The sequence below is a fragment of the Gopherus flavomarginatus genome, chromosome 1, assembly GCF_025201925.1.
Source record: "Gopherus flavomarginatus isolate rGopFla2 chromosome 1, rGopFla2.mat.asm, whole genome shotgun sequence".
NCBI classification, from domain to species: Eukaryota; Metazoa; Chordata; order Testudines; family Testudinidae; genus Gopherus; species Gopherus flavomarginatus.
In genome coordinates, this window is record NC_066617.1 from 86577358 (window position 1) to 86590728 (window position 13371).

The 13371-nt window shown below is 41.9% G+C and overlaps 1 protein-coding gene across 3 annotated transcripts in view; it reads left to right on the top strand.

The window, feature by feature from the left end:
* Positions 1-571: 571 nt before the first annotated feature.
* The window catches only part of PLEKHG7 (pleckstrin homology and RhoGEF domain containing G7), a 64815-nt gene continuing 52015 nt past the window's right edge, over positions 572-13371 (top strand). For all 3 annotated transcript variants that reach the window (XM_050934948.1, XM_050934967.1, XM_050934959.1), the window contains exons 1-3: positions 572-800; positions 5446-6202; positions 7175-7197. In XM_050934948.1, coding sequence (XP_050790905.1) covers positions 5474-6202; positions 7175-7197 — 752 coding nt within the window. In that variant the 5' untranslated portion in view covers positions 572-800; positions 5446-5473. The remainder of the gene's footprint in view (positions 801-5445; positions 6203-7174; positions 7198-13371) is intronic.

A 13371-nucleotide genomic window follows, 5' to 3' on the forward strand; every position in this document is an offset into this window, starting at 1 on the left:
CAATAGATTTGAACAATTATGATATGGATAATTTGTGAACAAATAAACAGGACTTCAGTTTTAAGCACCCAATCACGGATTGAAAAATGATACCAGGTAGCTTAGCTAAATCAGTTGTATAGCAGTGAAAAGAATTGCAAATACTCAGACTAGTTCTTGAATAATCCATAGACAATTTCTCCACACAATTCAAACAATTGTGAACATACTTGTTAGAATCCCAACCTGATTGCTGATAATGCATGAACAGAAAAAAAGTGCTGAATTAATTGATTGTGAATAATTTAATGATTAATTCAGACAGCTCTAATTGCTTAAGACACTTGCATAGAAACAGGATTGTTCCTTAGATTTTCATCTGTTCTTGATAACTATTCCTTACATGAGTGAGATTTCCTTTGCCAAACCTTATCAGTACAAGTCTATCCAGAGCAATCTGAAAGGGAAAATGAAAAGCAAAGAGGAGAGACAATTATTCTAGAGAGCGAATGCTATTATCTTGTGTTAAAATGGATCATGTTACCATTTGTAAACTGGCATTGATCCTGAAGCCACTTCACCTGACCTTTGGTAAACAAATCCCCTAGAAACGTTGAATCTACAGGAAGAAAAACTAGTTCCCTATTTCAGCACTCAGCAAGGAAGCTTAGAAAGAGAAAAAGGTGTCGCTTCAGCTGAGTCCAATATACAGTGAAGCAAGTTAAATGTTTGACATTTTATTTGTTATATTTTCAGAGGATGTGAACAGATTGTCAACTTTCAATTTGAGAATGAAATCAATTCTTCAGCTGTATAAAGCAGTAAGTTTAATGACCTACAGTATGTCTGTTTGTCTGTCCTTTTCTTATATCATGTTTTGCTTTGTCAAGATTGTGTTGCTGAGAAGTATTTGAGATCCTAATTTCAAAAAATTGAAATTTATTATATGTTCAGTTTAATGTAAGAGCTTTCCAGAGAATAAGTTTTAATTCAAATGATGCTTCAGAGTATATATGTTTAACAAAAATAAAGTCTACACAGTAAAACTTTCTTAATTCATATTAATATTTGGAAGCCCTATTGTGAATTATAGAATTCTGCAGACACACAAGTGGTCACTTATAAAACTAAGCTACATTCACCAAATAAATGAACAGAAGTATATTTTGTGATGCATTGCATTTGTTGTTCTTTTTTTAAAAACTTCACAGTATATTAATAAATGCTGAAAAGATCATGAAGCCATAATAATAGAAGATCTCACTACAGCCATGTGCTATTACAGCTTAGATGAGAAACAGAGAAATAACACAGATTTTGTGTGTGATTTATGGAAAGTGTGGATTCCAAGTGTATCTCAGTTTTAATGAGCACATGCTTTGATTACTCTCTCTCAAAGATGGGTAAATAAGGCAAAAAAAATTCTATGGATATTTGTCACAGTTGTGATTAATTCATTTCCATCATGTTCAAGAAAATTTTGCATTTGCTTCCTGCAAACATTTGAGTGATTGGATTGGACGAAGTGGTTATGGAAAGCAAATGTAAAAGTTGCATACATCAAAAGTTGCAAAAAATAGATTTTAAAGTTGGACATTCAAGAATTTGGGTCAAGAGAATTGGTATCCAATGAGAGAATAGAAACAATACCACATGATTTAAAATTAAGCCACACCAGATCAAATTTCACAAGCCACATTCAATCAATCAAGCGGGGTAAAAAAAACAGCATATATTTGAACAAACAACTAACAAATAGATTTGGGGAAATCCTGAATGGTTTGCAGATATTCTGTTAGCAAAATGAGACCACATTTGTTAAATAACTAGTTTATCATTAATTATTTTCTTACCTATCAATTCATTTCTAGAGGGACTATTACCATAATATCTGGGAACTACACCTTCCTACATTATGAAACATAAAACAGATTACATTTAATTACCAGATAAATTGCCAAGTAATTGCCACTATAGCTTGATTATTAACTTTTTTATTATTTGATTACATAATACCAATTTTATTTATATCAAAGCATCCTGTTTCCCTGCTGAAAAGAAAATACAGGTTAGCCTTGTCTTAAATGATTGTGAGATTTTATTTGCTTAACTTCTCAGTAAATAATAGTTATTTGATATAGCTCATTTGTCCTGCTTAAAAAGAAAAAAGGGTCATGGGCATTGCTGGCTTCAATGTTATTCCTAATATAGTACAGTGCTGTAGTCTCACTTCTTGGCAGAAAAAGGCCTAAGAAAAATTAAGATACTCTGGCCCCAATCAAGTAAAGTACTTAGCTGTATCCTTAATCTTAAACACATAATTAGTCTCATTGAAAGTAATGGTACTACTCAAGCTTAAAGTTAAGCGTGTGCCTTTATACTTTGCTCAGTCGGGGCCTGTAGTGAAGCAAGACTCACCACCACAGTGCCTCCTGATGGTCATCTTGGGAATTAGCTCTCCAGCATATGGAGCACTGCCTCCTAGCCAGTCTCACACCTGCTGCTGGCCCCATGTCTCACCCAGACCCCAGTGCCCCTTTACCTCAGGGTTCTGCCCCCAGCAGTAATCCACAATCTGGGTCTCCTCTCCCAGGGGAACCCCCAACCCTCTATCCCCACCTTGCCTCAGTGGCTACTGCCAGTCATTATCTAGCCCCACTCACTGGGGCAGACTGCAGTCTGTAATGGCCACTCATCATTGGCAAGGGGTTTGGACCAGCTGCCTTTGCCTAAGCCCAGGCTGCAGCCTCTGCAACCCCAGTACTTGTTTTGGCCTTTTAGCAAGGCCCACTGCCTGAGGATTTACCAGGTTGGATCTTTCCAGCTCCTCTTGGCTTTCCCCAGCCCTGCTTCATTCCCTGTACCCTGAGCTCCCAGGCAGGCAGGTCTTTCTCTCTCCAAGCTGGAGAGAGACTCCTCCAGCTTCTGGCCCACAGCCCTCTTATTAGGGCCAGCTGGGCCCTAACTGAGCTGGCTACAGCTGTGGCTGCTACTCCAATCAGCCTAGCTTGGCTGTTTTAACCCCTGTTCTCCAAGAGTGGAGCAGTTGCCCCACTACAGGACCTCTGCTCTCCAGACCTTGTACTCCCCGGCACGTACTACAGGAGGTGGAGGCTGCTTTGCCACCCACTGCTTGGGCCTACCGCGACCGGGTCCTGCGAGAGGGCACGCCCTGCCCACCCACCACCCTGAGCCCTCTGGACCTTTTCATCGGGCCCCTACCCCATGGACCTGACCGGCCCCCCCACCCCTTCTCCACAAGCTGGCTGCACGATCTGCAGCCGGTCCGCTTCCAAACCGCATCAAGGAAGCATCTCTACATGCTCATGCTCCATACCCTTCACTTCCTCATCCTCGTGTCCCGCCCTGACACAAAGCCAGCCTCTACTCTACCCTGGTCCCAAGGCCTGCTGGGGATATCAGTTGGCGGCTCCTCCATGGGGCCGTGAGCACGGGCGTATATTTGGTGCAGTTTACCCCTGTCCCAGACACCTGCCCCTTCTGCGGCGTGAGGGAGACCCTGGTGCACATTTACTTAGAGTGCAACAGGTTGCAGCCCCTATACCGGCTCCTCACCAGTATCCTGTTACATTTCTGGCTGCACTTTTCCCCTCACCTCCTTCTCAATGCGCTCCCTATCCGTGGCCTCACAAAGTCCCGGGACCTCCCGGTCAACCTACTCCTCCACCTGGCTTAAATGGCCATCTACGCAACCAGGGAGAGGAGGTTGGCCGATGGAGACTCCTGTGACTGTGGGGCTTGTTTCCAGTCCTTAGTCCATTCACGTATCCAGGCAGTGTTCCTCTGGGGGGCGTCCACTGGCTCCCTTGACGCCTTTGAGGAGCATTGGGCACTGTCTGGGGTTCTCTGCTCGGTGTCCCTCTCAGGCTCCCTTCTTATGACCCTGTGACCACACTCCTGTCCCTGTTCTTTTATTCGTTGTTCCCCAGAATCAGTGGGGTTCTGAGGTCCTGTAGATCCTCCCCTTAGGCTGGGGGCACGATCAGTTAGCAATGGGGGGGCTTCCGCCTGCCCAGCTCCCAGAAACACAATAGATACAGGGCCTCTGAGCTCATGAAACTCTTATTTGCTCCTGAAACCTTTTAGAACAGGGTCTTTTCAGATACCCATCCTAAAGCTCTCTATGCTACAAGCAAAACTGCCTTGTAAGAAAATCTGAATATTCACATGGAGAAAAATTGCTATAGGGGAATGATCATGGGAGGTGAGAGTCCATATCTTTTGCAGGTGTATCTACAGTGCCCACCATTGTTATATCTGAGCACTGAACAAAGTACCTTAGATTCACATGGCACTTTCCAGGAGAGCATCAAATGCAATAGTCCATGGAAAGTCAGTCCTACCCTAAAATGCTGAGTCTGACTCTGGAGAACAGTACTATAATGACATGTATTATGTCACAGCCCATCATACTAATAAGGACAATATGCACAAAGCCTCACACTAGAGGTAGAAGGATGAATTTCAAGATCATTGAACATTTTAGATTTCCCCAGTCGTCTTCAACCACAGGACCCCCTGCATGAACTAACTTTGTACCAATCAATTCCCAGAATGCTCAAAGTTCAATAGTACTCAACAATTATTGTTCTTTTTTATGGTGAGATGTTTAGCCTTTGCACACACTGGGCTATAATTACACATATGCATCTTTATCAATGTATCTATCTCTGTTTCTTTACTTGTACATGCTGGCATATTAAATGTAAGTACACATAAAACACGGAAAGAATGTGTTTGGCAAGAGGAGAATCAAAAGTTCTAACAAGAAAACAGAGATACCAAACAAAGCTAGAATTTTCAACCCGACATATTTTCTACACCAGGCTCTTTAGGAGGATAGTTACGTTTATAGAACATCCATTCTGCCATGCAGTTATGTATCTGTTATAATATGCAGTGAGAGACAGAGACAGTTTATGAGCCCCTTAAATAGGAAAGTCGTCCTTTTCTGTTAACTATCATGAATTTTTTAATTTTCAAAAGCGACTGGTGATTTTTGGTGCACAACGTGAGGCATCTGATTTTCAGAAAGTGCTGACTATCCCTCTGAAAAGCTGGGCCCTTTAAGGCATTTCAAACTGAGCACCCAAAAATCACTAGTCACTTTTGACCATTTAAATCCATACGTCAAATTTATCCCTGGGCCAACTGCATTAACTTAGAGTTATATTAAATTCCATTGACTTTAGTAAATGCAGTTACACAAGAACTGAACATGTCAATGTATAGTAAATACAAATAATGATTTAAAAGAGCTTTGTGACATCAAAGAATAGTGGTCAGGAATTTGTTTTTCAGTCCTATTCTTAAACAGTACCTGGTTTTCAACAAGAGATAATAATTAATTAAAAAGGAATATGACGTACATGAGTTTAAATTGGAAACATTCAGTACAAGAATGGATGTTTCTTTTCTGATTGTGTTCTTTCTAACTGATAACAGCTAAAGGTCTGCATGCTGTAGCTAAAGGATGCAACAACCAGTTTGTGATTATTCTCTGGAACTGGATGAAGAAACTTACCCCAAAGCAGAATGTCATCTAAACAAGATTGACCCACATGAAAAGAATGTTGATTTGTCAGGAAACAGTGACTCAGAAAGTGATGGCTTCCAGCCCTGCGAAACAAGGGCTATCTCAATTGGTATGGACTGTAACATGTCACTAGTTGGCTGCACCCAGAGAAGTTGCAGTGAGCCTCCAATCCTGCTAAAGGTTCCATCGAAGGAGCATGAGGAAAGCCACAGTGCACCTTTCCAGTTTGACAGGCATGCTCCAGGCAGAATTTCCACCTCCCCAACGCTAAGGCGGTTAAGAAATAGTGTGGCCTCTTTCTCGCAAGCTCCAGGACTTCAGGAGTGCTTTGATGACACTAGGTTGGGAAGCCAGAGGGAGCATGCTGGTTCACTGCGGCATATTTGTAAAAGTCCACCTCGTTGTACTATGTACTATTCCTCTTCCTCCTTTTCATTACCCTCCTGCATTCATGAAAAATTGCTGTCTTCCAAAGAAAACTCTGAAACTCCATTAGCTGCTTTGGAGATTTTTGACCTCAAATCAAAGCTAGCACATCAAAAAGATCAGCTCAGCAATGGTAATTCTGAGCCAGTGTTTCAAAAATTTTGGAAGATCAACACTGCTACCCTGCCTGGGAGAGAACAAATTTCCCAGCTTAACACTACTCAGCAGGTATGCGTGCAGGTAACATGAGCTAGAGTGGAATATTCCGTCCCCTTCTTCAGCTCTGTATGCTTGAATTATATCTCAAAGTAAATTATGGGCAAACTAAACCAGGGCCTGTCTGATTTAACCACAGCCTGGCCTGGGTCCCATTGCTTAAATAGACCAACACAGGTCTGTCACATCTTAAGTGCATTTAACATGCACAATTTCAGCTTTATGCAGTCGGCAAAAACAAAAACAAAGAGAAAAATAACAATTTTAATACTGTACCTGTAGTGTGGGTGATTCCGCCCACCATTACACTCAATGTAATTTTGACTATACGAGATTTTTGCTTTACACGCTGACTGCGGAACATAGCCCCAGCGTAAGATGCAACAGACCTGTATCTGTGTAAGGAAGGAAGGAAGGTTTCTCATTCACAATTGGTGAGTAAGGGCCTGTATTAGCAAAACACTTAAGTAAATGATTAACTTTAAGCATGGAATAAATTGCCTAGGGAGGTTGTAGAATCTCCATCATTGGGGATTTTTAAGAGCAGGTTGGACAAACACTTGTCAGGAATGGTCTAGATAATACTTAGCCCTGCCATGAATTCAGGAGACTGGACTAGAGGACCTCTCAAGGTCCCTTCCAGTTCTTTGATTCTATGTGATTCAGTCCAGCCCCCTTCCACAAAGCACTTAAGCACATGCTTTGCTGAATAAAGGTGGACTTAAGCATGTGTTTAAATGCACTACTGAATCAGGGCCCAACGCGTATTTTTTATTTAAATCTAAATAGCTTTACTTTATTTTTTTCCCTCAATATAGAAAGATATTATTGCTATCAAATGAGTTCTGGCCCCATTGCCTCATAAACATCTTTCAGGAAATAATCAGTTAGACCCATATTAGAGTCTGGAATCCTATTTCCATTGGAAACTGATGCTTCTTAAAAAAGACTAGATTAGTCTTTCATAATAAGTAACAACGTCTCACTTTCTTTCAGAAAAAGGAACTACTTATATCAAGGTACGTAAGTATTTGTTTTATCTTATTCTAAGCTTAAATCCATTATTCTTTTAAATTTAGTGGAACGCTCACTATATGTGCATGCATAGAAAACTCACATTTAAATTATAGGATCACTAGTTAGTTTATACTGAAGCTTGTTAATGAGATTTATTAGAGAGGCCCTCTCTCTGATATGCCCTGATATGTTTGCACATGCCCTGATATGTTTCAGCTGGACTGACATGCCATGATATGTTTCAGCTGGACTGTCTGGGACAGCTACACAATAGGTTTGAATTGCTAAGCAGGTCTAGCCATTTGGATTAACTAGTGTCAGATTTCATCTGTTGAAGAACGTAAAACATTCCAAAATCTCGAGTGATTTTTTTTCTATAATAGCGTTGGAGAATAACTAGCAGAACAGCTCTATATTGTTCTCACAAGAGAATTGGATGTAGGATTACTGCTAGGTGAAGGGATTGTTAACCCTCCGGACCAAAACGAATACTTGGATTCTCTGCTTAGAAGAGTTAGCACAGCAGTTTACTGCCATGATACGGAGTTGTAAAGTGCAGTTTGGTGTAACCGATCTCACTAAGCTCTTAGAAGATTTGGGTGAATACCACAAAGAATTTTCAGGGAATATTAACTTGAATTTCAAATTGAATTTGCTTCAGCCACACTTGTACTCCTTTTGTGTCTCCTTTCTGTAAATATTTGCGCACCTGAATTTTACGTACACAACAAAGAAAAATAGCAACAAGAATAAGGTGACCAGATGTCCCGTTTTTAAAGAGACAGTCCTATTTTGGGGAGTTTTTCTTATAAAGGAGCCTATTACCCCCCACCCTGTCCAGTTTTCTCACAGTTGCTATCTGGTCACCCTAAACAAGAACATAAAACAAGATAAGCGTCACCAGCACCTCCCTACAAATCAGTTCCTTGTTTCCTGGTGTTATAATCATTTTAATGAAAAGATACCTTGAAAATTTTAGGTGGGATATATGGAAGGTGCAGGACCAGTAAAACTGTTAATGCTAGGTTGGTGATGCTTCTCGATGGCCAGAAACTAAACTAAACAGCAGGAATAGCCTCACAAACAACATTCAAGTGATGAGTTAATGACTTGATTTTAATAGGACTTACATTAGAGACCTCCCAATTCCTAAGGGAGTGAGTGAATGTCAAAAGTGGGGGTTAATTTGTTCAATGCCTCACATGGAAAGGAAATTGCTAAGACATGTTCCAGGGTGTGTGAATGTGTTTAAAGGCATATGGCTTATGGGTGGGCCAATTCCCCACATTATCTGAATTGCTGTAAATCCCAACCCATATTTCAGTCTTTGGAGCTTTCAGTAAACAGGAGACTAACAGTTACTATGGGAATAGCCATTCTGATCTGTCTGTGTCAGAGCAACGCTGCATAGATACAGGCCCAGTAATAGCATGAATGTTTGTATGAGCCGGAGATATAGTTCTGCTAAAATCTATCTGCTAGTGAGTAGATCTGAAAGCTTCTGATGATTGAATTGGACAAAAGTTTGGTACTCAGAGCTTCAGCTGGGGTAATTTAGTTGATTTCATTGGAGCTGCATTAATTTACGCCAGCTGAGAATCTGGCACTCCAAGTGTATCTGAATTACATCCAGTCTCATCTGGATCTGTTTAATCAAGAAATCAGAGTGGAAACCTTACAGAATGAGTTGTATGCTCCTGGATAGGAAATACTGTGAGAATATTTTATGATTTTGATGGTACATCATTATCTCTACTTCTCATTCTGGCCAAAATTAAGATATGCAAAGCTGTAAGGAAAAAAAAGTTATTGTTTTCTTTTGTTTTAAACAAAATTTTGAAGTTCAGTAATTGGATTGGGTTCAAGTTCTCAGCAAAGCATTTGTTCAATTGATTTTATCCAAATCAGTTAATTCAACCCTAATCCCTTGGTATCACGGCCAGAAGAAATGCTATTGGAGTGTCAGAGAATTCTTCAGTTAGAAGACTGCTGTGAGGGCTGGCTGTATCGCTCTTAGCACTACCTCACAGATCAGTCAGAAGAGCCTATAGGGCAGAGATGCATCCCTGCACCTGCATTCCTAATGGACTTGCCCTTTCCTCTCAGTTTACTATGAATTCATCTTCACCCTACCCCATTCCATTGACATGCTGAGGAATTTACTACCCAAATGATCGAGCTTCCCCCCTCCCCCCTTCCCCAAGAGACACACCTCTCATTCTCAAGTGTAACCAGGACAGTCCATTTTCACTGGGATATGGGACATAGGCCTATCCATTTTTGAAATCCTGTTCATTCCCTTGTGCCCTGCAAATGAACTTGCTTATAATATTGTTGGAGTATGCCACATTCTAATTTAGTGCTGCACACATCCTACAATGCTCATCTTTGTGATCTAATTGTTTTTATTCTTACATAAATTAGATTTATTTTAGTAACAGCTTTGAAAGCATTTTTAAAATCAAACATGGTGCACGATATAGGTGTAGTTAAGAGAAAATTATGAACACATCAAAATTGCACACCTTAAAAACATACCATGTGAAGTTTCATTCCATTGCTAGGAGAGATTGTACATAGTGTATGTTTGATTTTTCCAGATCCTGATTTACTTAAAGGTTTTAAATCATTTTCAATAACTTTGTAATACAAACCGTTGACATTGTGTTGTTTCACTGGCAAACCAGATTTAAAGGAAGAATTATTGCACAAATATTTGCCACTCTTGTTGCGCTTCAGTTCATTCCTATGGTAAACACAATCCTTTCATTCAAGCACTTAGTCATGAAATTCTTCCCCTCCTCCCAAGAAGAAAAAATCCTGAAAAAAATGCACACCTACAAACACTCTGTAGGCAGAAAATAATGGTGAAATGCTGCATTTCTATGTAGAGAACTCAACTCTGATAATTCAATTGCACAAGATTCCAGCTTTTTGTCTCCTGTAAAACCAACAAAAGAACTCAATATAAACTTTGGCTCAGATGATCACAGATTTACACATCCACGTGTGTATGCATGATTCAGGCATACGAGTCACTGATGCATACATCCAAGTTGGGGTTGCCTGCTTACGTCTACAGTAGACATACACACGTGTCCTCACCTTGCATATACATGTAGGAGATTTGCACACCTAAATGATGAGCTCAGTTAGATGCACGTGTCTTTGACAATGAAGAACTTTATCCTGATTTTTGATTATGCTACTGTTTAATTTGATTACCAAGAATGACAAAGCGCTACCGGTTGTTTGTCATCAGTGTTGTCAATAACCTAGCATTCAGTGTCAAAACTGACTATCATTAGCTACTTTTTAAAATCAATAACAATTTTCTAAATTGGTTTCATGAATCCAAGCTGCTGGAAATCTGCCTGTGAACGTGTGGGACCGGGGCTCGACCCTCTCCGAGGGGCGGAGGGGAGCCACACCAGCTCACTACACATTCTCTGGCCAGGCAGGCCCCCTGGCTGCGGTCCTGGGTGACAAACAACGTTACAAGGCTCGGGTCCCTGGGTTCGGGGCAGAGCACACTACAGAGTCAAAGGGGGGCTCAGGCCCTCTGCTTCAGGGCTGAGCAACAATACAGTTTAAAGGGGCCCAGCCCTAAGTTCAGGCGGGGCACCAAACGCAGAGTCACCAAGCTCAGGCCCTTTTGGCTCAGGGCTGAGCAAAGCACAGTCTATAAGCCCAGGCCCGTAGGCCTGAGCACCGGGGAGAGGGGGAGACTGCCACTCCTAAGTGGGGTAGCAGGGGGGACACAGGCCCACCCACTCCACTGCGTCCCAGCCCCGGGCTCTAACAGCAGCAGACGGTCCGCTGTTGCGTCAGTGGGGATCCTGCCTGCAACACACTGACATAGGCTGGATATGGTTGCAGCCTGACCGGAGTCGGCTGCCCCGGGCTACTTCCGACCTCCCCTCAGGGCCTACGTGGTCCGTGGGGTCACCCCCGGGAAGTCCAGCAGCATGGGCTCCTCGCGGCCAGGGCTGGGTGGCAGGTCCGGTAGTTCCTCAGGGAAGTCCGGGCTGGCTTGCTCCAGTGGTTCCTCTGGATAACAGCAGGGCCGGGAGGCTCCGGCGGCTCCTCCAGGTAATAGGCCCAGGGAAGCTCCAGCAGTTCCCTCGGGTAACAGGCACAGGGAAGCTCCGGCAGCTCCTCCAAGTAGCGGGCGCGGGGAAGCTTCAGCCAGTCAGGGCGGCTGTCCTGGGCCCTAGAGGGTTCCCAGTCTCGAGCTCCCTGCAGCAGGTCTGCTCCCGGCGGAGGGCTCCAACTGAGCTCTGACGGCCGGCTTTTGTACTTCCGGGTCGTCGCCTGACCCTGTGAGGGGCGGGCTCACTGCTCCTTAGCCCCACCCACGCAGGCTTCTGGCTGGGCGCTCCCTCTCCTGGGCAGGAGGGGAGCCACACCGACTCACTACACTGCTGATCATTACAGTTTAGCTATTATACCACATGAAGTTGTTTATTGCCCATTATGTTACAGCAGCTGGCTCGTACTGTAAAATAAGTGTCTTCAAGGTTACCATGACTGGAATTAAAAGTAGTTTCAGAAGCAGTTTTAAAACTGGGCTCTAGGACCATGACTGTTTTCATCATTGAACATTTGCACTGTGTTCACAGCCACATGGCAAAAGGTCCCAGTTCAAAGAGTTTACAATCTAAGAATTAGTGTTGGATTACATGAAAAATAAATCTCAGAGCCTCACTTTAAACCAAAACATTAACAATACATTTGAAAATGAAATTCAGTCAAACACATATACTTACATTTAAATTAACAACTCCCATTTCTCCCGGCATCAGCTCTAACAAAAAATGGAATAGCCTTATGTTAGTAACAACAGTTGGAAAGAGCTGCTTGCCTTACACCAGCGAGCCTTGTGAAGGCATATTATGCTGCAAATTAAGAGGGTTAGAAACTGTTAGAATAATTACCAACTTTGACTGAACACTCTCTAGAGATTTATAAACATGAAACCATCTGAAAACGGCCAAACGGACATGACATATTCAAAGGTATACTCAAACTTTTTAAAAATCCCATGAAATTCTTTTCTGATTTTCTAGCTTGTTTTGAAATCAGCTGAGTTACATCAAAGATTAAATCAGCCCCTCTTTATCCATGCAGCCCAAAGGCTCCTACACCCATGTGTGGACTTAGTTACCATCCCAGGGTGCTGCTATCCTATTCTTTATTCAAGCACTCGCTTGTAGGGGCTTCAAAGTGAATCACTGAATGCATTTAAATGCCTCCACAAGAACTTTAACCTTTTGTTTCTCCACTCTTAAATTTTCAATCCCTGGCCTTGGTTGTAAACTCTATGGGTATCTTACTAGACAAGGTTCCTTATTCTTTTATTAAATGCTCCTTTTGGCTAATATATAGAAGTCTTTTTACCTATTACCTATTAATATGGTATACAATAATTCAGTGGGACTGCGTAAGAAAACATGCTGCAGAAGTCCATTTTATTTTAATCCATTGTAAAAGGAACAGTGTCGGCCATGCCTGGCGTGGGATGCAACTGAGAATGCCACATTCAGGGCAAACTGATGAAAAATAGGACAGATACACCTCAAACTGTTGGTTATGTTAACATTAGAGTTCACCAAGCCAGTAAAATGAGTTCCTGTATCACCACACTGCTTAACAAGAAACTAAGAACACAGTGTCCTTAGGCAATCCAGCCCCTCCCACCACTCAAATATCAAGTCTTTTTGATGAGCCGTTACTGAAAACCAGAGTCGTCATATTTAAGATTCTTCTGATTCCTAAGGATCAACCACTCCCCCAAGTCAATATCTTACCAAATATCACACTGTAGCCAGTTCCTTTAATAACTAAAAACTAAAGATTTATTAATATAAAAAGAAAAGAAGAGAGTTATTAATTGGTTAAAGGAAACATACACATTACAGCTGGTTTCACAGTTTGCAGCTGAGAATAATAGTAGTGATGTTAAATCTGCTAACTTGTAATAAGTCTCTCTCATTCACCCATTAGATTGGGGGTCCTCAGTCCATTGTTCAAAGCTCTCCTTTGTTAGAAATCATGTCCAGAGATGTGGAGCAAGAATGAAGACAAAGCAGTCATGTCACAGCTTGCAGTTTATAGCTCAGCCCATGTGCATGGAAAGTTACTGGCCAACATGGGGTCCAGGTTCACATGAGCAT